General features: G+C 36.4%; 1 protein-coding gene across 6 annotated transcripts in view; it reads right to left on the bottom strand.

The window, feature by feature from the left end:
* JMJD1C (jumonji domain containing 1C) overlaps positions 1-27,521 on the bottom strand; it is a 316,251-nt gene that overhangs the window by 233,694 nt on the left and 55,036 nt on the right. For 4 of the 6 annotated variants that reach the window (XM_059899594.1, XM_059899595.1, XM_059899593.1 and 1 more), the window contains exon 1: positions 20,898-21,371. The exons of 1 other annotated variant lie outside the window; for it this stretch is intronic. In XM_059899594.1, coding sequence (XP_059755577.1) covers positions 20,898-21,065 — 168 coding nt within the window. In that variant the 5' untranslated portion in view covers positions 21,066-21,371. Of the gene's footprint in view, positions 1-20,897; positions 21,373-27,521 lie in introns of those variants that run through there. One more of the 6 variants, XM_059899596.1, reaches the window with a different exon arrangement.

Genomic DNA, 27,521 nt, shown 5'->3' on the forward strand with positions numbered 1-27,521 from the left:
TCTTCCAAGGACAAAAGTTTAGATAGAAAAGAGATCCAAGAACTGACCGCTTAACAGGCGGTAGAAACAAGGAAAATTAGCACAGGAAACTTCAAAGGAGAGGCAAGAGAGGTAGGAGAAAAATCAGGTGAGCATAATATCCTAGAAGCAAAGTGAAAAAAATATTTAATGGAAGAGAGGGTGATTAGCCATATTAAATACTGCCGATAGGTCAAGTAAGATGAGGAGTGAGAAGTGAGAAATGACATTTGATTTAGAAAGGAGCAGGTGATTTGTGACTTTGATCACAGCAGTTTCCCTAGAGTAACGGGGCAAAAGGCTGGTAGAGTGGATTCAAGAGGTAACAGAAGTCAAGAAACGGAGGATAATACCAAACAACTTATATGTCAAAGATACAACAGAGACTACTTTCTTTACAAAGTAGAGATTCCAATTTCCTTCTAATTACCACGAAATTTCATTTGCAACAAAGTTTTTCTGTTATTGCTATATTTGTGTTTTGGTGATGTGTAAGGAATTGGTATAACTCTAGGAACAAAATATAAGCATTTTATAAATAAACACAAGATACAATCAACTTTTAAATAAAAATCTTCCCAATAGACTCAAAAAATATAGGGTACACTAAGTGTTAATGGTCACATTCTTAAGAAGAAAGTTTCTCAAGCTTGACCTTTTTGAGTGCCTCCCCCAGAGCACAGCACATCACAAAAGCACTCAAAGGTTTATAGCTTCCCTGACCTCAACTGTTCTTCCTCATGTTCCCACATTACTTCTAAAAAGCTTCTCAAAAAAAAAAAAAAAAATCTTCTTAGAAACCTCCTCTTTTTCACCAGAAAACAGCCTATAGTATCTAGAAAACTGTAGAACAGAGGAAGAAAAAATAAATAAATATAATTTTAAAGGGTACAAAATAGTACTGGATTTAGATTACACCCCCTTTTTTTTCCTGTAATCAAAATCAACGTATTTCCGACCTCTTTCATTTCCTTTGTACTACTAGGTGAGCAGTCGAATTTCATTGAGCCTGTACATTTTCCTTCTAACTCTAACATGAATCATAATATTCCACATTACTTAAAAGGACAGAAATAATAAAGGTAATAGCTTATGCTCTGAAGAGATTAAATCTTACTTTCTATGGCTCTGTGCCATTAATATTATAACTAAAAAGAATCAGCAGTATAAGTACACTGTCCATAACTCTGAAGTATGGGAGAAAGTGGAAGGGAAAAAAAACTAATCTAAAAAAACTTAGTTTTATTACAATAGAAAAAAAGATCATTTTCATTTAGAAGATAAGATACTAAGGTCAAAGAGTTCAAGATTTTTAAATATGTCCATTGATTGTTAATTTTGCCAGAGTCACAACTGCTTTAAAAAACAAAACAGGGCCTTCCCTGGTGGCACAGTGGTTAAGAATCCGCCTGCCAATGCAGGGGACACGGGTTCCATCCTTAGTCCCGGAAAATCCCAAAATGCCACGGAGCAACTAAGACCGTGCGCCACAACTACTGAGCCTGCACTCTAGAGCCCACAAGCCACAACTACTGAGCCCACATGCCACAACTACTGAAGCCCGCACGCCTAGAGCCTGTGCTCCGCAACAAGAGAAGCCACCGCAATAAGCCCGTGTACTACAAAAAAGAGTAGCCCCCGCTCGCCACAATCAGAGAAAGTCCATGCGCAGCAACGAAGAACCAATGCAGCCAAAAATAAATTAATTAATTAATTTAAAAAAAAAAACTTCCTCAGAACAAAGTTTAACTAAAAGTTTTGCCAAAACCTGGATTATTTTTTCTCTCTTATGTAAAAAATAATAACAAAAAAGAAAGACTAGACAAAAAATTAGTACCTAATGCACCTGTTATCCTTTCAACCCTTTTTGCATTTTTGGAATTTAGTAAAACTGAACATTTTCCTCATACATTTTAAAATTTCACAGGTAACTGACTCTGTCAAGAATCCAGAAAGTACAGCCATTTGTTGTTTTAAATGGATAATTTTGATCTACTATTTCCTGAGCTCTACCAAGGTTCAAAATATCAAAAGCTGAAGAAAGCACATTAAAAAATTACAGCATACATAAGGTCAGTTTCCTATTCTCCAAGTTTTAACCTTCACTACAGTACCATTCTTGAGAAGTAAAAATAGAACAGTTCTCTAAAAGGTTAACACAGGTCAGAAATCAATTGAGAATGGAGTCTATTGCAAAAGAGATAAAAAAGAACCCTTTAGACGGTGTGTGTGTGTGTGTGTGTGTGTGTGTGTGTGTGTGTATACACACACACACCCCCACTGTTTTCAGTAGATTGTAATTTTATGTCATAAATATAGCATTTTGAAACAGTAGTGTTTAAAAAGAATTGATACCTTAGGAAGTAATTTAAATACACTTTAAAATTAAGAATTCTGATATGTACTCTTTTGTATAGTAATTCCCACCAAAATATCTTTATTTTTATCTGTATTTGTGAATACAGTAATTTGTTACAATCTTATCCGAAGATAAACTGCTACATACTTAACCTAAAAGTAAAGCTCTATAAAATAAACTTTGTATTTCCACCGATTACAATTATAAAATGACAGACAGGTTAAAGAAATAACATCTTCAACAGCCTACTGAGAATTTAAGCAAAAGATTTAAGACGCTAGTAACATTATCATTTCACTTTTTCTTTATGACACTAATCTTTACTGTAACTTTGTTAAGCCCATTAGTGAAAAGAACTAGAAAGCAATTACATGAGCTAAAAACATACACAGGGAAAAGAATAGGAACATTATTTTTAGTCCAAAAATCATGTTTGGGGAAAGAAATCAGTGACTTATAAAGGTATGTATTAATGATTCAGGGTATGTCCACATGCATTTAAAAATCAAAATATAAAGTGTCTAAGAATAAACCTAAGAAAACCACATGACCTAAATGAGGAAAATAACTGTAGAACTTAAAAAAAAAAAACTTTAATAGCTGGAAGGATATTCCATGCTATTTGAAATTCAGACTCAATGGAAAGGTGTTCTTTCTTCTTGAATTTGTCTATAAAAACGTATACAATTCCAAGCAAACTTATACTAGAATATGTGTGAGAAGGGGAGAAAATGAAAAGAGTTACAAAAAATTTTTTAATTAAATACAATAAAAATAGTAATATACATAACCAAGTGGGATTTACTCCTGGAATGCAAAGATGGTTCAACATATAAAAATCAATCAATGTAATATACCACATTAAAAGAATGAAGGGGGAAAAATGATCAACTCAATTGATGCAGAAAAAGCATTTGACAAAATTCTACACCATTTCATGATAAAAAGTGACTAGGAATAGAAACTAGGAATAGAAAGAACTACCTCAACATAATAAAGGCCATATATGAAAATTCCACATCATATTCAACAGTAAAAAACTACAAACATTTTAAGATTAAGAACAAGACAAAGATGCTTGCTCTTGCCATGCCTATTAAATATGGTGTTGGAAGTTCTAAATAGAAAATTAGACAAGAAACTAAAAAGACATCCACATAGGAAAGAAGAAATATCTATTTGCAGATGGCATGATCTTATATGCAGAAAATTCTAAAAATTTCACAAACACAGGAGAAAATAACTGTTAGAAAAAAATTCTGCAGCTGCAGTATACAAAATCAACACATGAAAATCAGTCGCATTTCTATACAGTAACAATAAGCAACCTGAAAAGGAAATTAAGAAAATTCCATTTACAATAGCATTAAAGATATTTAATACTTAGGAATTAACATAACCAAGGAGGCAAAAAACTTCTACACTGAAAACTACAAAATGTTGCTGAAAAAAATTAAAAACACAAATAAATGGAAAGAAATATTGTATTCATAGATTAGAAAACTTAATATTGTTATAATATTAATTCTACTCAAAGAGAGCTACAGATTCAATATAATCTCTATCAAAATCCCAATGCCAGGGCTTCCCTGGTGGCACAGTGGTTAAGAATCTGCCTGCCAATGCAGGAGACACGGGTTCGAGCCCTGGTCCAGGAAGATCCCACATGCCGTGGAGCAACTAAGCCCGTGTGCCACCAACTACTGAGCCTGTGCTCTAGAGCCTTTGAGCCACAGCTACTGAAGCCCGTGCGCCCAGAGGCTGTGCTCCACAACAAGAGAAGCCACCTCAATGAGAAGCCTGCGCACAGCAATGAAGAGTAGCCCTAGCTCGCTGCAACTAGGGAAAGCCCGCACGCAGCAACGAAAACCCAATGCAGCCAAAAATAAAATACATAATTAAAAAAAAAAAGAGACCAAAATATGAGCAAGCTATTTATATATTTTTAAAATAAGGCCAATAAATACATGAAACTCAAAAACACATAAACAGGAATTAAAGCAAGGTACCTTGTTTTTGGGGCGAATTAGGCATAAATTATGACTGACAATATCCAGTAGTGTTGAGACTCGTGTGGGAAAACTGGTGCTTCCATAAACTGCAGCTGTAAACAGGTACAATCTGTATGGAAATTAGTCTGCTGTTTCAGCGACCAGAATTAAAGGCCCTTCATTCTACTTTCAAAAATATAGTTATGGCTCTACATACTCAGTTTCGAAGGGCCAACTGTACTATGCCATTTTAAGAAAGGGACTTGAGCGCCCATGGATTTTGGTATCTGAGGAGGCCCTGAAACCAAGCCCCCATGGATACCTAGGGACAACTGTATTCATAAAGTTGGGAAATGGCACAAGTACTAGGATATTCATTTCAGCCAACCACTCTAGACATACCACAAATTTCTCAATCTGATATTACAATTTGGCCCTAATTTTCACATTATTTTTCTTATTGTTATTCCAATATGAATCCTCTCTGAAGCCAAGTGGTTTGCTTTTCCTCATACCATTCCTTCTACCAAAACCATTTTATACCTCTTCTAATATTATTATTGGGTTGGCCATAATGTTTGTTCAGTTTCCTCGTTAAGATGGCTCTAGTAGCGCTTAGGTGTCTTTAACTTAATTCGAAACAATTTTGTAGATTGCACCATGACAGCTGTCATACCAGTGTGAATTTAAAAAAATCAAAATTGGTGAATTTTTTTTTAACATCTTTATTGGAGTATAATTGCTTTACAACGGTGTGTTAGTTTCTGCTTTATAACAAAGTGAATCAGCTATACATATACATTTACCCCCATATCTCTTCCCTCTTGCGTCTCCCTCCCTCCCACCCTTCCTATCCCACCCCTCTAGGTGGTCACAAAGCACCGAGCTGATCTCCCTGTGCTATGCGGCTGCTTCCCACTAGCTATCAATTTTACATTTGGTAGTGTATACATGTCCATGCCACTCTCTCACTTTGTAAATTGGTGAATTTTTGTATAGCCATTTTAATACTGAAGATGGAAGAAAAAAGTAGCATTTTTGGCATATTATGCTTTATTATTTCAAGAAAGGTAAAAACGCAACTGAAACGCAAAAAAAGATTTGTGCAGTGTACGGAGAAGGTGCTGTGACTGATAGAACGTGCCAAAAGTGGTTTGCGAAGTTTCATGCTGGAGATTTCTCGCTGGACAATGCTCCACGGTCGGGTAGACCAGTTGAAGTTGATAGCAATCAAATCGAGACATTAACTGAGAACAATCAACGAGAACAATCAACGTTATACCATGTGGGAGACAGCCAACATACTCAAAATATCCAAATCAAGTACCGAAAATCATTTGCACCAGCTTGACTATGTTAATTGCTTTGATGTTTGGGTTCCACGTAAGTTAAGCGAAAAAAACCTTCTTGACCGTATATCTGCATACAATCATCTACTGAAACATAACAAAAACGTACTGTTTTTGAAACAAATTGTGACCAGCGATGAAAAGTGGATACCGTACAATAATGGGGAATGGAAGAGATTGTGGGGCAAGCAAAATGAACCACCAGCAACCAAACCAAAGGCCGGTCTTCATCCGAAGAAGGTGATGTTATGTATATGGTGGGACTGGAAGGGAGTTCTCTATTATGAGCTCCTTCCGGAAAACCAAACGATTATTTCCAGCAAGTACTGCTCCCAATTAGACCAACTGAAGGCAGCACTCAACGAAAAGTGTACAGAATTGGTCAACAGAAAACACACAATCTTTCATCAGTGTAACACAAGACCGTATGTTTCTTTGATGACCAGGCAAAAACTGTTACAGCTTGGCTGGGAAGTTCTGAGTCATCTGCCATGTTCACCGGACATTGTACCTTCGGATTTCCATTTATTTCCGTCTTCACGAAATTCTCTTAATGGAAAAAATTTCAATTCTCTGGAAGACTGTAAAAGGCACCTGGACCAGTTCCTTGCTCAAAAAGATAAAAAAGTTTTGGGAAGATGAAATTATGAAGTTGTCTGAAAAATGGCAGAAGGTAGTGGAACAAAATGGTGAATGCGTTGTTCAATAAAGTTCTTGCTGAAAATGAAAAATGTGTCTTCTATTTTTACTTTAAAATCGAAGGAACTTTTTGGCCAGCCCAATATATTATGCCAGTCACTCTTCAGGGCCCAAAATATCCTGTTTCCTCAACGAATGCATCCTTCAAATCTGTATCACTCACTTCTACGAATCCATAGATATTACTGCTTATCATTCATTAAGCACTTAAAATTGGTAACTGTACCTGACAACATCTTACATTTAAGGCTGTATACCTTACAAAACACATGTCTTAAACGGTACCAGTCATTAGAAGGTGCTCAAATATTTTTTGAATAAACGTATTTCAGTATTTATTCATATTAAATATTTACTCATATTGAATGACCGTGTATTTATGACATATACTATCTCATTCACACAACTACCTTGTGAGATGGCCAAAGCAAGTACTTATTATTCTAAATATTCTATTTGTTACTGTTATTTTACTGCTAGTTCTATCAGCTATTTAATTTCCCATTATGGTTATAAGTTTGTCTATTTTCTCTAATAGTTCTATAAATTCCAGCTTTATGTATTTTAAGTCATGTCACAGGTACTTAGAAAACTGAAATTATATCTTCTTGCTGAATAAACTCTTACCATGGTAAACAAAGCCTCTTTATCCCAAATAACGCTTCTTTTCTTAAACACTGTCTTTAGTATAGCCACGTCAACTATCTTTAATTAGTATTTGCATGGAAGTTTTTTCCCCATCTTGTTACAACCACCTTTAAGTATTCTTATGTTTTAGATAGATTTGTTATAAACAGCAAATAAGCGTGGATTTGTTTTTTTTTTTCTCACTGCGTTGGGTCTTCATTGCTGCGCGTGGGCTTTCTTTAGTTGCGGCGAACAGGGGCTACTCTTCGTTGCGGTGTGCAGGCTTCTCGTTGCAGTGGCTTCTCTTGTGGCGGAGCACGGGCTATACGCAGACGGGCTTCAGGAGTTGCGGCACGTGGGCTCACTAGTTGTGGCTCACGGGCTCTAGAGTGCAGGCTCAGTAGTTGTGGTGCATGGGCTCAGCTGCCCCGCGGCATGTGGGATCCTCCTGGACCAGGGATCGAACCTGTGTCCCCTGCATTGGCACGCAGATTCCTAACCACTGTGCTACCAGGGAAGTCCCAGTAAGTGTGTTTTGTGGGTTCTCTCCTCCCAGTTTTATAACCTTCCTTTTAATAGAAATGTTTAGTCAATTACATTTAATGTAATTACTGATATATCTGGGTTTAAATTAAATCTCTTATTTTGTGCTGTTTGTCTCACCTTTGTTATGTTTGTCTCTCTTCTTGCCTTCTTTTATTTTTATCATTCCATTTTTTTCCCCTTCTACTAGTCTGTATGATAAGTTGACTATTCTTTTAAAGCTTACTCTAGAATAGTGGCATCCAATAGATCTTTCTGCAATGATGGAAATTTTCTTATTTGTGCTGTCTAAAACCATAGTTACTAGCTAGATGTAGCAACTGAGAACCTGAAATTGGCTACAGTGAATGAGGAACTGATATTCAATTTTAATCAATTTAACTTGCCACAATATTCAACAGCACAGCTCTAGTTCTAGAATTTCCCACATCCTGGATCTAGCTGACTGCATCCTCATGGTGTTGTTTAACATGTGCCTCTACCCTCATATGTCCTGCAAATTAGTGGTTGAATGTAGAAGCTTGATTATACTCAAGTTCCATAATTTTTAGTACAAATACTTCATTGGTGTACTTCCTACCATATCTTCTCAGTAGATTCATAATGTGTGTTTTTCTTTTAGTGATGCTCAGGTTGATCACATATGAATGGGAGGAATGAAACCATGTACACTTGCTCCTATCTTTATAAGTCAACCCTGGAAAGACCCTTGAATTAATAAAAATGGTTATTTAAAAGAGTGACAGAAAAATAAATAAATAAATAAAAATAAAAGAGTTGCAGAGTAAACTGAGCTGATGGGGACGGGGTGGGAGTGAAATTACTCTAGATGTATCTTTTTACGTGGCTTTGGTACCTAATAAAATAATTTTAATAAAATGCAGATTTTAGTAAAATGCAGATCAAAATATCTAGGTATGAGGTATAGAAACTAGCATTTAAAATATGGAGCTCCCTCCAAGATTTTCATGCACATTAAAGCTTAACCCTATCCACTGTGAGACTGCAACAAATATAAAAAAGGTTGAGAATCACTGCCTTTAGACATATATATCAGATTCTTCTCTTACATGTTCCACTGATCACTAAAAATTACATACCTGGACGAAATTAATCTTTTGCAGGAATATCCTCATCAGGAGTCACTTTATAATTACATCTTTAATCTTTAATTACTAAGAAAGTTCTTATTTGTTTTAATAATAATCATTGTGTTTAACAATTGTACACTACTTAATTTTCCATGTAAAAGTCATCAATTAAAGAATTTTTTGTCAGGAAAAGTTTCTCTTTAAAAATGGCACACTTCTTTCTCCCTGGAAAAAGAATTATTGATACATAACCAATTTTTTTGACCTGAGAAATCATTATCAAATAAAACTGATAAGATCAAAGCTGTTCCAAATGAATGGGTCGAGGACCAGAATTCAGTACCCTAGGATTTCTTCCTTTTCTCCTATACTCTCTGGCCATTCATTCACTTTTCCAACAGACCTCAGAAAGCTCCAAAAAGCCAGTAAGGCTTAGTGAAAATCACTCTGAAGATCAATGATATTGTAATTCATCACAATTCTCATTTTGCTCTAGACACTAAGAAATTCAGAAGCAAATTTAACGCAGTATTATGTTAGCTCGCTTTACAAGCTTATCTACCTTTTTCCTTTTTGCAGTTTTAACCTAAACTTTTTTTACTGCTATAACTTTTAGTTCAAGGGGAACTAATCACTATTTCCATAAATATGTACATATGTTTATATATTTCAAAGCCATTATGAAAAGACAGGACACAAATAGTCTATATTCATATTCATTATTTATTCCCTTTATTAAGATGAACAATGTAAAGTTAAATGGTTTCCCTTAAAATGATTCACTTTGGTATTAAAATATAATAAGAGATCTTGAAAGTTAAGGCAATAGAACATTTTAGGGAATAGGTTAAACACTCTGAAATCTGATCTATATAATTTCATCAATGTGGTTTTGAAGATAAAGACAGACCAAAATAATAGTATGGTTCTATTCAACACATTGGAACAGTTTACCAATTTTAAGTTGTTTCACAGTTTCAATACCTTCCCTAGTACTGTATTGCCTTGATGCTAAGATTCAATCTAAGGAAAAACAATTTAGGGAAAAAATAAATCTTATATTAAATATACATAAAGCCATTCTGCATTAAATGGCAATGCATAACTTTATCCATACATTAACATAAACATACATTCCTTCTTCAATATTCCTCTGATTCTAAAGATGTTTTCTGAGTCTTACTTAAACTCAGTAATTTTGACAGGTGAATCAGATTTTTCAGCTCCTAAGTGACAGTCTTTCACAAGACATGAATTAGTCACACAGACCTCTCCTATCTTTGAAAAATTCTAAAATCTATTCCAGGAATGCTGACTTAGTTTCTACTTCATGTTCTACTGTTTCTACATTCTAGGGCATGAGACAAGAAATCTACATTTAAAATACACTCTTTTATATAGAGCAATATAGAGCAATATAGCAAATACTAGCAGACATTTGAAATGAAGAAGCTAAATTCAACTTAAAATTTAAACACCTGCCATGATACTTCCAACTAGGGAGATGATTAGATGAACAGATACCTTCACCACAGGTTTTCAGGGGTAACTGAACCCGTTCAGGGGGTTATAAGGTCAAAACCTTTCACAATAAAACCAGGATGTTATTTGCCTTTTCCAATCTTACTCTCTCATCAGTGTACAGAGCAGTTTTCTACAGGCTACATATAGTGTGATAGCACTGTTCTGACAGGTAACGGAATGTGTGCTTTTACGTTGTAACGATTCAATCTTACTTTTTAATGTAGTAAATATCTATAGGTATAACCCATAGAAATCAAAGCTCTATGGGATCCTCAGTAATTAAGTTTAAAAGAATACTAAGACTGAAAAGTTCTACACTAAGGTTACACACTTTGCAGACACGACTACTACCATTACACTGCCACTTAACATTCAGCCTAGTGGTAAACAAGTTGCTTTTGACATGGACTGTATGTAAACTATGCCTTAATTTCAGAAACATTAAAATGTGGAAAATGTCTAGCTTAAAATCAAAGAAAAGTCGTATTTCCAGATTCATTAATAGTGTGTAAAATGTTGTTAAACTGGATTTTGTCTTTCATGAACAGAAATGGAATAACTAACACTTTATACATTATTTGACTCATTAAGAATCTGTTTTCTCATTGGACTCAGTTCATGCAATACCAAGTAATACCATTTTTAACAAGAGAAATGTTTGACATCAGAAACTTTTTATCAGCAAATGAAATTCGAAAGCAAGAAATGCGTTTTATGATTTCATTAACAGTGGGTTATAATATTTTAAAAATTCCAACGAAAGACTTTCGCTAAACACCACAACAGTTTATGCAGGGGATTAGTTAATTTTAAATTTCAAAGGATAGAGACACTGAGCACATCTAAGCATTAGAGAATGAAGTCTGGACTTTATCGAATAAGCGAAGGAAAAACTACTAAAGTGAGCTAAAGGGAAACACAGGATGAGTAATTTGTCCACAACGAATAGAACGGACTGAAAAAGGAATAAACTTTAAAGTAAAAAGATCACTTAATACATGCCTAGGGCAAAGAAGGTGTGGACTCAGTGGTAGCACAAATTGGAATAAAAGGGGAGGTGGGAGTGGGGAGTAGAAGAGATTGTAATTTGAAGAAAGAAATTTGTGTAACTCACTAAATACATACATTGTAGGTGGTGAAAACGTGAAGGATGAGGCATCTTCAAGCCCGGATGAGACTTCAAGATAAATCTCAAAAGGGGAGCTTTTTCACATGAAGATAATAAACTACATTTTAGAAACATTAATCATACTCAAATGTGGGACATTCATATATAGACACCAAAGAAGAATGGAGAGATGGTGGATTCCAACTGAAGGTCAATGCTTAAGTTGCAGATTAGTGAGTAATGATGCAAAGAAGTACAAGTAAATTCTCCAAAGGGAATAACAAGATTTGAAAAATAAAACAAAAAGAAACAGTAAGCAAAGGACTGACTTTCTAATACTAAATTAAGAAGATGGGAGGAACTGTAGTCACTAAAAAAAGAAGTTCCAAGAGGACTTGAATCATGGGGCTGCAAAAATCAAGAAAGAAAGGTTCAGGGAGAATATTTATCATAGCAATGGATGGGGCTTTTTTTCTTTTTTTTTTTTAACTTTGAAAGTGTGAATTACTATATCCCTTTGGAGAAGCAATTTTTGACTTCTTTTAATCGATTTGAACCATAGGGTATTTTCACCAAGAATTAAATGTAACTGATCAAAACTTCCAAGTGCATGAAGAAATATATATGCTAAATTATTTTAAGATCCAATATTGAAGGCTTCAGATATTTTTCTTTATTCTACCTCAATTTATTCAACCATAAAAATCCAAATCCTATGATCTCATTTTGATCATCCAAAAGAAACACTGAACAGAAATCACATTATTTACATAGAATTGTGGTTTTTGTAATAACAAAACACAACAGACATGTCATAATGAAATGTTTCATTAACTCAGAATTAAGAGCTTTTGGGACAGACCAGAAATTTATTTTTGCTTAAAAGACACTTTATTCTAAGACATTACAGGTTAAAAAAAAAAAAACTATTAACATCACAATTCTAGAACTACAGAATAGGAAATGCTCTGAACTCTAGACCAATTCCATTCACTGAACGGGATAAATAAGAAAACTGAGGCCCAAACTATAAATCAAGTACAATGTTAAGTGTACCTTTAAGAAATGTTTCTTTTAAGTGATCAGTTATGTATTATTATATATACTTATACTTAATTCCTATTTATTCAAACTAATTTCAAAATATGTTCTACTACGATCTATTTTGTTATGCTGGTTTGAACAAATATAGATGAAATACTGTACCTGAAATCTGCAATCTATTAAGAAATACGTAATCCAAAATTTTTATTCATTCCAAACGAGTGTACTAGCCAATAAACCCCAATAGGCAGGTATCACTATATTCACACTTTTTTTTTAAAATTTATTTATTTATTTATTTATTTATGGCTGTGTTGGGTCTTCGTTTCTGTGCGAGGGCTTCCTCTAGTTGCGGCAAGTGGGGGCCACTCCTCATCGCGGTGCGCGGGCCTCTCACTATCGCGGCCTCTCTTGTTGCGGAGCACAGGCTCCAGGCGCCCAGGCTCAGTAGTTGTGGCTCACGGGCCCAGTTGCTCCGTGGCACGTGGGATCTTCCCAGAACAGGGCTCGAACCCGTGTCCCCTGCATTGGCAGGCGGACTCCCAACCACTGTGCCACCAGGGAAGCCCCTATTCACACTTTTTAATTCAAAGGTCTAAGCATTTATCTACCCTGCTCAAATCCTGTATGACTCACAGTTCCTACTGGTTGCATCCGGGAAACTGGACTAGACCATGTTGTAACCTTAGAATTTTAGCACCAAGTCCAACCAAACAGTAAATGAATAATAAGCTGTTTTCTACTCATTAACCATGTATTCTATAATCAAATCAATAGGTTCTATATTATAAGAAGAAAATATTTTCAAAGGGTTTACTAATATAATTCCACAAAATAGCTAAAATATAAAATGAATCATAAATTCTACATGAAAAGATTCCACGCAATTAGATAATTTCAGAGAATGCTTCAACATCTTAGAACATTTCAGTATTTAGTAAGCAACAATCTTAAAGGATAAATTATATAACCCTTACAGATTTGTCAGATTAAGAATTTTATATCAAATAAAACACAAGTTTATTAAAAATCCACATAGAAAAAAAATGTTTATCGGGGCATCAGGCAGAAATGTAATCACTGTCAAATCTTGAAACAAATGAAATCAGCAGTATTTGTTACCACCAAACTGCCACCATTAAAAATCAGGCCAACAGTGACAAGAGTAGAAAAATATAGTATTTATGGTTTACAGCCTAAAAAAGAAAAGGTTGCCATTTCTTTTTTAATTTCTGAAATATTAATGATATCTATTTGCTGAAATTTCTCTTTAACAATGAGGGGTTTATGGCATACTTCCTGACATAAAAATTCAAATGGTATTTCTTATTTTTAATTATTTAGAAAATTAGGTATTTATGTTTCATATACATTAATTTTTCAAAGCTCTGTAATACATCTGGACACAATAAAGCAGAACATATCACCATTCTTGAAAATCACTACTGAAATTATTCAAAATTATAAAGCAAAAATCTGCCTTAACCTTAAATAACAAACAAGAGTGTCAAGAAAATGCCTTTCATATGCCTTCAAAAAAAAAAAAAAAGGCAAAGGAACATTACCATGTATATCAGTTAACATGCTTTTAGTTCCAAAGAAGAGACACACCAAGAAAAACAGACATAAACTCAATTTATTCTTCCATAATGAAAAATCTCGTAAGTGAAAAATCCAATAGTTGTATTTAGGCTTCAGAAAACAACTTGATCAGCCATATTTTTTCTGTTGCCTTTTCAATTCTGTTAGCCTCTATTATGTCAACTTTGTCCTCAAACTGGTTTACCTTAAAGTAGGAAAATGGCTGTGGCAATTCCAGATTCACACCCACACAATACCCCTTGCCTTCATTCTGACTGGACTTATTTAGGGCCTATACCCATCAGTGTAACCAGAGGAGTTCAATTTCCTGATTGGCTTAGGAATACCCAGGCCCACCCTTTAGTCAAACCACACAATAGACAATGAATATGGGGAAGTAACCACTAAGGTACACAATTCCACACAACAACAAAAGAGATTCAAAATTACGAGTAAAGAGTCACTGATAATTGAGATGGTTGGTATGAATTAAAGTACACAAGAAATTGATGATATTCATTCATTTATTTGCCATTCAATGAACATTTACTAAACACCTAATGTTAGGTACTATACTAAATATGTAAAGGAGAAACAAAATATGAGTTTGAGAGTTGAAAACATTCTTTGCTCATAACTTACAATTGTCAAAAGTAACACATTAAACCTATAAACACAGGAAAATAGCCTACATACTTTTGATTACGTGGAAATATCCAGACATTTTTACTTTCAAATGCAACGTCTTCCCTATATGAAGCTAAGAGTTCTCATACTAAAATGTCTTTAGTCCAATTACCTTAATGAATGAAAACATTCTCTATTTTAAATTAATGGCATCAAAATACGTGCCAGAATATATCTATGACAGGTCAAAAGGGAAAAATCAAAACACCTCCTTTATTTAATTTTACACAGAAACATACACTTCACACCATTTACTGGGTGGCTATCTACTTTTAAAGCCAGCTAGTGGTTACAACTGCACAAGTTACGTGCCACCACAGCTACAGTTTACATACTTATTTTCCTGTACATAAGTCTTTAGGACCAATCACAATATAAATTCAAGGGCAGGGGGGGAACCTGTATGTACTCAAATCAGACATAAAAGTTTTTCTACCTACCAGCTAAACCAATTTTCCCTATGGTTAACTTATCCAGGTCATACTGAGCAATGAAGTAAAAATCATTCATTCATTCATTCAACACTGTGTGCCTAGACCAGAAATTAGTATTAGCAATATTACAACACCATGATATACATTTTAGATTTACCTAAAGAATTATCCTAACAAAACTTAAAGAATCAAATACTACCAACTCAATATGAAACTTAAATGAAAGACAGCTAAGCAGAAAAACATAGTTTTCATATTTAAGATACTTACATTTAGGACATATAAGATCTGCAAAGTAACTTTAAATCTACAGGTAGTACAGTTTAGAACAGCTTAAAATCTGTATTACAAGGTTAGCTACTCCTCACTAAGTGACCATTAGAAAATTCCCCCAAATACAAACAAATTTACATGTTTGGTCTATGAAACACTATACTATGATTTTTTGTTCCTTTTGGGTACTGAAAAAACCTGATAACATTTTTTTTTTAAGATTTTTTTTTTTTTTTTCCCGATGTGGACCATTTTTAAGTCTTTATTGAATTTGTTACAACATTGCCTCCATTCCATGTTCTTGGTCCTTTGGCCATGAGGCATGTGGGATCCCAGCTCCCCAACCAGGGATCGAATCTGCACCCCCTGCATTGGAAGGCCAAGTCCCAACCACTGGGCCACCAGGGAAGTCCTAAAACCTGGTACTTTTTTTTTTTTTAATTGTAGAATGCTTTTTATTAGACAGAGAGTAATTTTCAAGTTAAAAAATAGATAACAATAATTGCCATACTTCTCATTTCTCTACAAGAAACTTTCAATCTGAGTTTTTGACAAGAGACTATTAGATAACAACTACTTTTCAAGTAACTTCACATTGATTCATTGTACTTCAAATAAAACATTTGCTGAGAACACTGTTCTTGTGAAAGAGATTTAAAATCATATTACATCACTCAGAAAGCAACTTGGTATGAGCATTTAGAAACTGTGTGCATTTGCTCCTTTCTATCCAATAATGAGTCCCCAAAGAACTCTTCAAGATTTTATCAAATTTAGTATTAATGGTAGCGGGAGGAAAGTTTTATAAGCGCTACAGAAAAATGTTCCATGATTATAAGTAAACCGCTTTTTTTCAATGTACACAAAATATCTTCATATTTCTCTACTGACATTAAAAAAACAGAGTTAGTGTCTTTCACCAAGTAACAGAAGTTTTTATTTGTGTGTGTGTGTTGCCTTTGTTGTTGTATCTGTGTTCTTCTTTTATGTTGCAATCAAGATGTAATTCAGTTCCTAGCATCCCTTCCTGAATTTTTGAATACTTCAGTTAATATTTTCCTTCCTTTATTATGACTTTACTTCTTCCCTGACTCTGTATTTGTTTCAAGCAATATATTAATATAAAGGAGACTGACTCAAAAGGATTCTTGTGTAAAAATAGAAATAATATTCTACAGGGGAAAAAGAATAACTGACCCAAGATCCAGAGATCCCAAGTGCGAATCTGTTAAGTGTCCATTCTCAGGAGCTCCAGAGCAGTTTCTATTTCATTTGAAACAGGACTGGGTCCTCGGTATGAAGATCTATCAGGTATAATGTATTTCAACTTCTCATTCACTCAGCAAATATCTAACCTCTTATGCAACACAGCGCAAAGTTGAGTGCAAAATTCTGGGAATTTTATTCTCAAGAAGCAGACTCAAACACAAACATCACACTCTTAGATTTTAATCTGCAAGACTAAAATCCAAGATAAAAGAAAAAAAAAGAGGACTTTGGAAAAGTGGAAACGTGGGCTTCCCTAGTGGCGCAGTGGTTGAGAAGCTGCCTGCTAATGCAGGGGACACGGGTTCGAGCCCTGGTCTGGGAAGATCCCACATGCCGCGGAGCAACTAGGCCCGTGAGCCACAACTACTGAGCCTGCGCGTCTGGAGCCTGTGCTCCGCAACAAGAGAGGCCGCGATAGTGAGAGGCCCGCGCATCGCGATGAAGAGTGGCCCCCCGCTTGCCGCAACTAGAGAAAGCCCTCGCACAGAAACGAAGACCCAACACAGCCAAAAAATAAATAATAAATAAGTAATAAATAAATTAAAGAAATCACTATTAAAAAAAAAAAAACTGGAAACTTTTGCGGGAAAATAGATGATTGCATCCAAAATGAGGAATCCCAGTGGGGAGGTCTCTAACCAGATTAAAAATGATTTTCATCGACATTGCAAAATGTCATGGTAACCTGGAATGTTTTATGAAAACCTGATACATTTTTTAAAAATACTCACACTTTGGATAGGATTAGCTTGAAACAATGATGCAATCACATTAAGCTTCAAGGGAAGGTAGATGGGTAAGTGACTGAATGGATGGATAAATAAATAAGCAAGTAAATAAAGGGCTGTTAAGTTGTGCAAGGGAAGTAAAATGAGTAAAGTAAATCAATTTTTGCTCTATAATTAGCATGACAATATTATTCAAGGTTGAATATTATGCAACCCTACTTTTCTCAACTGTCAGCTTTCCTTCCATAATACTATCAATCTTCTAGAAAGTTCCTCAAAAAGTAGGGCAGTAATAAACGTTTAACATGTATAACAAATCAAGAACCTTTCTAAACAATGGAGCTACAAAAAAGAAAACATGCTGAGGGCTCACAATATATTTTATGTATTTCAATTTAATCAACTATTTGGTCCTCCTGAATTAAAAGGGTTCAGATAAAGTCTTTTGTTGGTTAATGTAATTCCAAGATACCCCAGAAGATTTTTCAAGCCATTTTTTAAAAGTCACCAACAAAATAGGTGAAATTATACAAGCACAGCTGAGTAAAACTTCTACAAATTAAGCTCATTTACTTAAGAGATCACATAGTGATATCGCTAAAACTCGCAGCAGGAAAAAGTACAATAATTTTAGCCTTAATTTATTTGTATCAAATCATGGTCATATTGTAAAAGAATATTTTTGCTACCATGGTGTGGTGGGCAGAATAATGCCACCTCAAAGATGCTCATGTCCTAATACATGAAACCTGTAACTATGTTAAACTCCATGCCAAAGGACAATTAGGGTTCAGATGGAATTAAGGTTGTTAATTAGCAGATGGGGAGATTATCCTGGATTATCTGGGTGGGCCCAATATGATCACAAGGGCACTTAAAAGTGTAAGGGGAAGCAGGAGAGTCAAGAGGGAGATGCGACTAGAGAAAAAGAGAGAGACATAAACTGCTGGTTTTTAAGGAGGAAGAGGACCACGAGACAATGAATGTGGGCTGCTTCTAAAAATGAGACCTAGAGCCTCCAGGAAAGAACACAGTTCTAATCACACCTTGATTTTAGCCCATGGAGACCCAGAAGTTAGACTTGTCATCTCCAGAACCATTATAATAATCAATTCGTATTGTTTAAATCACCAAAGTTGTGATAATTAGTTAACAGTAGTATAGAAAATTAATGCATGTGGAAATTCCTCATATATAAGACCAAAAATAAGAATAACTGACTAACTTTTGAGACAAAGCATCCCCTACTTTCAAGTTCTGATAATTATCCTTCCAAATCATGTGCCATAAATACACACATATCTGAGATTCCTAATGAACTTGCAGTTTTTAAATTACATATATTTGTAACCAAAAAAAAAACCCACAAAAGTAATTAATAAAGCTCCTTTGGGCTTGATTTATTCTGCAGTAACAAAAGTCTACAAGGCAAATTGCATTTTGGTGTTGCTAAACTGTCCCAAGTTTAACTTAGAAAATATGAATGCAAAAAAAGAAATATAAGAAAGTTTGGGAGTAACTCTAAATCTGTAGGTTCCAGGCTAAAAAACTCAGATTACACTGTAACAACATAAATTGTTTAAGTAAAGACTGTTAAAGGAAAACTGTCAAAGGTTCACATAGTTATACTTCAAAACACATTTTTGAGGTAAAATTTGTATGTAGGAAATGCACAGATATTAAGTGCACAATTCAATGAGTTTTGACATATGTATGCACCCATGTAATCATCAAGATGCAAAAAGTTTCCATCATCTGAGGAAACTCCTTCCTGTTCTTTCCAGTTGATTCCCTCCATCCACGTATACTTTTCATTTTTAAATACCCAATTTATTATCTTGCCTTTTCAAACATGGTATGTGTAAACCCCCCTCCTTATATCATTTAAATCCCCATACAAAAAAGTAATTTTTTTAATATATTTAACTTCGATAACTTGACTGTTGCCAATGACATTCGTAATTTAAAACTATACTTCCCAATTTTCATGAATCTACTAAAACAAAACACAAAATTTTTAGGAAAACACAAAATATGTTTGTTTTGAAACAATTTAAAAATGCTGACCCATAATCTATCTTCCACATAAAGCCAAGACTATAACATATCAGAGTAAAAGGAGAAAAAATAAAATCAGCACATGCTTTTTACACAAACTTATTGAATTGCCACAATTTGTAGAACCATTAAGAAATGTTTGGGTTGTTTTTTTTAAGGAAGATTCTCTTTTTCTTCTTTTCAACGAGAATAACCAACCAGAATCTCCAAAATTACCTCTATTCTGCAAACATATTTTGCAGTATCAAGTCGACATTAATACACGCCGCAAGAAACCGTATCACTGACTACATTCATGAAACCGGGGTTAGCAAAAACTCCAACAAAAGTATTAAGATACATATGTACATGTAAATTCGGAATTGTAAACCTGCATATAAACAAAAAGAAGAAAGTTCCCAAATTTTAAATATCCACTGAAAAATTAAATACCCCAAAGTATTACCAATAAATTTCATGGATTATGTATTCATAAGTCAATCTTTCAAAGCCTAGTCAATGTCTTGCCTCTCCTTGGCTCCCTAACTCCAACATGTCCCCCAGTGAAAACGTTATTGGAACACTAACAGCATATCCCGTCTCAGAATCTTGCACACTCCTACACTACTGAAAGAAAACACTGGCAGTATCACAAGTAAGGGAAAGCAAGCAAAGAAAAAGACACTTTAAGGTTCTGCAGAGTCTTAAACGTTTTAACTTACAATATTTCTTGCTTCATTTAAAATCATATAAAACCCAGGAATGGATGACTTTAAAGCACTATTCCCTTCTAACAAAAAAACACAACACTATGGAAAAAACAAACGGAAGGAAAGAAGGGAGGGAGGGAGGGAGAGGTTAATTTCCATCGCCCTCCAAACCAAAAGTTTTCATTTTCATCGTTTTCTGTTAGAAATCCAAGCATCTACTGTAGAGAAAGGTTGAATCAGGGCACCCGCCACCGCCAGGGCCTTTGCCTCGAAAACACACACGAATCCCAGGACAGACTGGAAAACCAGAGATCTGTCTCCTTCCTTTTCTCCCTCCCCTTCAGCAACCTTACGGGATAAGTTTTCAGTCTCCAACGCCTGCACTGTTAAGACTTTCACACAGAGAGGCAGGTGAAGCTGGCCCCCTACCGCCACGAGCGAGGGGTCCGCCCCCCACCCCCACCCCCACCCCCACCCGCGCAGCACCCGGCTGGCAGCCCCGCCTTTCCGTAAGGTCTCCGCGGCCGCCGGGGCGCCGCAGGGGAAGCCGCGGCCGAATCCCTCCCGGATAGCGGCCAAAGGGCCCGGGCGGGCGCCGGGGAGTCCCGAGGGGGTCACCGCCCCCGCTGGGGAAGCTCCTCGCGGGGAGGAGGCGATCCTGGCAGCGCACGTGGGCAAACCCGCCCAGAGCGCAGGAGAGGGGCGTGACCGCCAGTTGGCCGGGCTGAGCCAGGTGCCAGAGGTAACCCCACGAGGTGCGGCTGAGAGACCAAGGGGTGGGGCTGCGGCCGCGGGCGGGAGACTGAGGGGAGTTTGCTTTCTTACCGCCAGGTCGGGATTGCGGCTGTCCCTATGTGACACCGCTCGGATAACCCCCGCTCGCCAGCCCCGCCAGCAGCGTCCGCTCTCCCCGCGTTCCGGCTGCGCCTCTTCGCCGACCGCCAGGCACAGGAACCGCTTCCCCACCAGCTCCGGCCGCGTCTCCACCGCCATAGCCGTCGCTGCCGAAGTGGCCGCTGCCTCCTCAGCTGCCAGGAAATCACCGAAACCCCGCTCCTACCGGCCGCCCATGCCGAGGACAGCTGACCTAGGGAAGGCGGCGGCCCCGCGAACGAGCGCAGGCTCGGGGGCGCACCGGCCGCTCTGCCCAGAAGGGCACAGCGACCTCGGTCTCTCACAGTCCTCAACACTCCCCCGGACTCCCCGACTTGCAGCCTCTGGCTGCAGTTCCACAAATAAAAGAAAGAAACGGACAGAAATTTCCACACGGCCGTCTCAGGCCCCGAGGCAGCGCCGGCCGGTACTGCCACCGCGCCGCGGCCAGTACTACTCCGCCTCCCCATCCACTAGCGTGATTGAGGGAGCGCCGCGCGTCTCCTTCCGCCGGCGCGGGCTGGGGGAGGGAGCCGCGGGAGAGGGTCGGAGGAACCACCGCAGACGGAAAGTAGTGCCCGACGCTGCAGCAGCGTCTGCGGGACCAGCCAGGATAAAAAAAGAGAGAGCGGGGCGGGAGAAGGGAGTGCAGTCGTTCAGAAACGTAGTGTTTGACGTCCACCTCTCTACTCGTCGCTCCCTGAGAAGTGGGGGAGTTGGGGGTGAGGTGAAAGTGAAGCGTGCTGGTTCCACTCTGGGTCACAAAACAAACTCAAGGTTAAAAGCCGCATCTCCAGAGTGATGTTTTTCAGAACACATGGCGCCTGCAGTCTGAGTTAGCCTCAATTTTGCCTGAATTAACAGTCCCGTAGTCCCAGCAGCAAAACAGAGCAACACTTTCAACTGAAAACTAAGCCCACAGAACTCGGTCACGACAGAAACACAGTCCACGACTTTAAATGAAAATGAAGATAACACTGTCATCCTTTCATTCTTACTGTTTTGGGGCGATGCTCATTACGGGTTTGAGCTATTCAGAGATTTACACCTCGCTACTGCTTTATTGTAAGAAAGCCAAACATCCGGTTGAGGGCTTTTTGTCAACATTCTTAAAATGAAGATAACACTGTCATCCTTTCATTCTTCCTGTTTTGGGGCGATGCTCATTACGGGTTTGAGCTATTCAGAGATTTACACCTCGCTACTGCTTTATTGTAAGAAAGCCAAACATCCGGTTGAGGGCTTTTTGTCAACATTCTTAAAATTCACAGTCTCTGCACCAATTTGAGTACTTTTAGTACTAGTACGTACGCCAAACTCACTGATCGGATAATAAAAACAGGGAAAGGCTCCGGATTCAGTTGTTAGAAAATACCGTGGAAAGAAAAGGATTTTAGCCAATCATAGTTCAGGAAAATAAATTATGTTTACTTCCCGTCCAATCATAACAGGACTTTGTAACCCATACACGTACAGATCTCCAACTTAGAACAATTACTCCTTCTTTGATCTAACCCTTCAATTCTTCTAAACCAAACCTCTATAGATGTCGGTGAGAAGTTCGATTTCAGACATGCATTATAGTGTTTTTTAAAAGGTAGTTTTCAAAATCCCAGTTGTGGGGTTTTTTCACGGCCACTAGTGATTACATCAACTCCCAAAATTCTTCTAGTCCAATAAAAACTTTTTCTAAATTTCGGTTTCTTAAAGATTTTTCTAAGCCTCCACCAAAAAAAAGTTACCTTTTTAAAGGAATTTACACTAGAAATTTGAATATTTAAAATAGACATAAGGCTTTTATCTGCTTTCTTACAACACCCAAGCTGAGCTGTTTGAAATGGAAAATACATGGCCGAAGCTAACAGGTTAAAAACCACAATTACAAGACAGATTTTAATCATCATTGTCTAATTTTGCTACTCTAAAGACCAAATGTAGAACTGTAATAGATAACAAAGGAAAACCATATCTAGAAATGCATACTGGCAAGTTGAGAGACAAATTTAATTTTACTTGTGCCATCTTATTTCCAAGTCCACTCTTTTAGTACATACTGTATAATACTTAGCAAATTACCTTGAGAACTACAGAGTAAGATTTCTAAAGTCTCAATGTGGATTAAGGAGCCAGTAAAATAACCTGCTGAAGATAATCTAACATGTGGAAAGAGAAAAAAACAGAGTAAGAAGATCTAAATTCAGATACCAATTTATCAATGACTTGCTTTGTTATCTCTGGCATGACACAATTGCTACAACTGAAATTGCCTGCTTCCTAATCTCAGTGATAGTCTGGGAGCAAGTGAGAAAATATAAAGTCGTTTGAGAAAAGAGATGCAAATAACACTATTATCACATAAATACCATTCACTAAATTATATTTTTAGAGTCTAGGTTGTCCTGTTGCCTTACATAAGACTGCCAGCTGATTTTAATTTTGTAGGCAAGCTCCTCTAAATGGACCCTAGGAACCCTCTCTATATGTAGAATGCTGTCCTTTCAAGTGCTCTGAAAAGCATGTCAATCAACCAAATCAATCAAAACATTTCAAATGCAAAAACAAAAAGTTTTTCATAAGGCCATATATCTTCATAACATTTTCAAACATCTTATATTCTTAGAACTATATTCCAGATAGCAGTCTACGAATCCCTTGACTACAACCAGTACCTAGGGTTCAATGACAACAACAACAAATCACTAATGTGTGGATGTTTTGCTTTTGGAGAAACTTGAAGTGAATTTTTTTAAGTGCAAAATAAAACGGCCTTAAAGGATTTTTGTTTGTTTGCTGGCATTTTTTTGCTTTGTTTCAGGGAGTACAGTTGACCCTTGAACAACATGGGATTGAACCGTGGGTCCACTTACATGCAGGCTTTTTTCCCTTTAAGTACTACTGTAGTACTACCCCATCCAGTTGGTTGAATCCACAGATGCAGAACCTCTGACACTGAGAGCCGACTGTAAAGTCATACTCAGATCTTCTACTGCACTGGGGATCAGCGCCCCTAACCCCCGAGTTGTTCAATAGTCAACTGTACTTACATTATTTTTGCCAGCAACTCATAACTGTAAATAACATGGAATAAAAATAAATTTAAAGTCAGACTAGAAACCTTAAAATATTTGTTTGTTCAGTTGGTTCCCTTACATCCTTTACTTTCATAAAGATCTTCAGAAAATGCCAGGATTAGTAACTGTAAAGAAAAGAAGTTATAATACTATAGTTGTAAGTTATAGTACTTCACTATATAGATGAAGACAGTGACACAGAAGTACTTAAAATAACTAAGTTTACAGAAGCTGAAAATTTAGATATATAGACTAGATCTTCTACTCTTTCCATCCCCAAATCCAAATATGTACATTAAGTATATCCACACACACACATACACATCAATTCAGGCAAATTTCGTACATCCAATTATCTTAATCTATATACAAGATAAAATGGGGGATCGTTTTGTTTTTTAAAAGTCTACAAAAATTTATTTATAAAATCTACTTGGTTTATTAAAAAACCTGACTTATAAAGGAAGACAATGTATTCATTACAATGATAAGTGCCACAATTACCCACTTAATTATCAATAATTAGTAGTTCATCAAATTTAGTTTCATAAACAACTAGTTATTAATTTTTTACTTTTTCACTTGGTTTAACTATAGAAAGGGCCAACTTTCTGCTCTAACACATACCAGTATCCTGCATCACTATAGGTATATATTTTAAACATCACAGATAAAACAAATAGGTAAAAAAGTTTAGTGCATGTACAGACAGTCCCCAACTTAAGGATGGATCGATGTAGAATTTTTCAACTTTAGGACAATGTGAAAACAATATGCATTCAGTAGAAACCTTACTTTGAATTCTGAATTTTAATCTTTTCCCAGGCTAGTAAGGGTGGTACGATACTCCCTCTTGATGCTGAGCAATGGCAGCAAGCTGCAGCTCCTAGTCAAGCCATGCAATCACAATGGTTAACAGCTGATATACACTTACAACCATTTTGTTTTTCACTTCAGTAAAGGATTCAATCAATTACATGAGATATGCAGCACTTTATTATAAAATATGCTATGTGATATTAATATATCAATATTACATGATATTGCCCAACTGTAGGCTAATGTAAGTATACTAAGCATGCTGAAGGTAGGCAAGGCTAAGCTATGATGTTCTGAAGATTAGGTGTATTAAATGCATTTTCAACTTAGGATATTTTCAACTTCTGATGGGTTTATCTAGAGGTAACCCTACCGTAAGCCAAGTAAGATCTGTATCTTGTAATAATATTAGCCACAATATTTGTGAAACACTTACTATGTGCCAGACACTATGTGAAGTACTTTACACATGTAATCGCATGTAAATAAATCTTTATTTTAAAGATGAAGAAGATGAGGTTTACAGAAGTTTAATTAGTTGCCTGGGAATACACATTAAGGAACTGGAATTCAAAACCAGACCTTATGATTCAAAGCCTCTGTATTATGCTAAAAAGTAACTTAAATGAAACAAGAAGGTCAGTTGCCAAGTTGTTTCCTCCTTATTTAACACACATTATTATTATGATTTGTTTATTTTACACTTACTATGTGTCTCACATCCTGCAAGGTTCTGGAGATAGGGCCTCTCTGTCCTTAAGAAGTTCAGTCTATCTGGAAAGATAGACAATAGAAATGCCTTGGTTTGTTTAATATTTAAGGAAGTATTCCTGGAATGGAATACAAGGTAAGTTTAGTGCATTTTAACAAATAATTTTCAAATCTATTATAATTTGGAGGCTTTTATTTACTGCCAAATGTAAAGACTGGATTGGGTTATGAGCTCAGACTATATGAGTATATCTAGGAACTGTGGAAGCCAATGTTAAAATGAAGAAAGCCAGGAGTTTCAACTGAATTCTGCAAACGGAAGACCAAGAATAGAATGGAATATAAATTTGTTATCATGCTTATTATTAAACCTTAACTAATACTTATCTAGGTATTTCCCTAAGCACTTATTTAAACTGAATTCCTCAACCACATTTATGATAATGATAAAGTAACTCAAATGTCACTTCCTTAAGGAAGCCATCTGATTCCAAGACTATCAAATCCCCAATTATGGATTTTCAAAACTTTTCCCATTTGTCTTAGTACTTATCACAATTGTATTTATAACATTTATTGTGTAAAAGACTGTTTTATATTTGTCTCCCTTGGCAGACTATAAGCTCCATAAAAGCAAGGACAACTTATCTTATTCATAACAATACTCCCAGCATCCACTAAGACTTGAGCAGAATAGACACTCAATACATGTTATTGAATTAACGAATGAACATCGCAAAAAATGTACCTTTTTCTAAATCCAACCCAACTAAGAGGAACTTAGAATCTCTCAATTGAGGGTCATAAACAAGAGTTCATGTTCTTTCCACAGGGTTATTCATCACCTTTAAAACAATGTCTTACATATATTATCTCATTTCATCATGGAAGTACAATGTAAAGCCTTCATAAAACTTGAGCTTCACCAGAAAAGCAAGGTGGTTCCTGAGGATAATTTCTAAAGAAGAGATACAGAGAAAGGGTTACAACTCACAAGAAAAACTTTCACTGTTACCAAATTACCAATTTAATGCAAACCCCAAAATGATCCTATAAGTATATATGCTAAACACCAGTCTATTCTTGGTATTCCAAAGAGAACAGTCTCAAATAATGTCTTTGATGGAGGTAACATACAAACATAACTTTCTGACTGTCTTCTTGATGCCACGTGGAAGGAGCAAGAGGGAGAAAGACGAAAAGAGGGTGAAAAGAAAGGAAGGAAGGAGAAATAAAGAAATCTCTACTGGGCCTCCACATTTGTTACCTAGTTTCCAATTCAAATTCTGGATGTGCTGGAACCCACCACTTCTTTTCAACATTTCTCTATTAAAAATGAGACTTCAAATATGATTTTCAATGATAATTTTTTTAATTTAGAAAGAATGAACATAATAGCACTGAAAATTTCTCATTATAGAATGAGCAACTATAAGAAAAAGAATAAATGAAAAGTTGCCATTGAGCATACAGCAAGAGTCTTCCCGGGGTGTCCCATAGGACTTCTTGTTTGTCACCCCTCACACAAATGCTTCCACTATTAACTACCATTAAAATATGCATATGCTAGATGGCAGTTTGCACTTTTCATCTTCAATTGTTACATTAGCTCCTTCATTTATCAACAGGTCAGGTTCCTAAAGGGTTATGTATTATTCTCACAAGCCTTCACTATTACCACGTGTGTCAGTAGTGGCAAAGCTAAAAGTCCCAAAGAATGGCTCTGTTTATTATATCCATTAAAGTTAATTAAGTAAAAAAGCGTCTATACTTGTATTTAAAGCTACAAATGAGGGAAAGTCAAAGTAAAACCTAAGCTAAAAAGTGGCCCGGGAAGATCCCACATGCCGCGAAGCAACTAAGCCCTTTCACCACAACTACTGAAGCCGGCACGCCTAGAGCCCGTGCTCCGCAACAAGAGAAGCCCCCGCCCACCGCAACTAGAGAAAGCCCGCGCACAGCAACGGAGACCCAA

The sequence above is a fragment of the Balaenoptera ricei genome, chromosome 16 (genome assembly GCF_028023285.1).
Source record: "Balaenoptera ricei isolate mBalRic1 chromosome 16, mBalRic1.hap2, whole genome shotgun sequence".
NCBI lineage: Eukaryota > Metazoa > Chordata > Mammalia > Artiodactyla > Balaenopteridae > Balaenoptera > Balaenoptera ricei.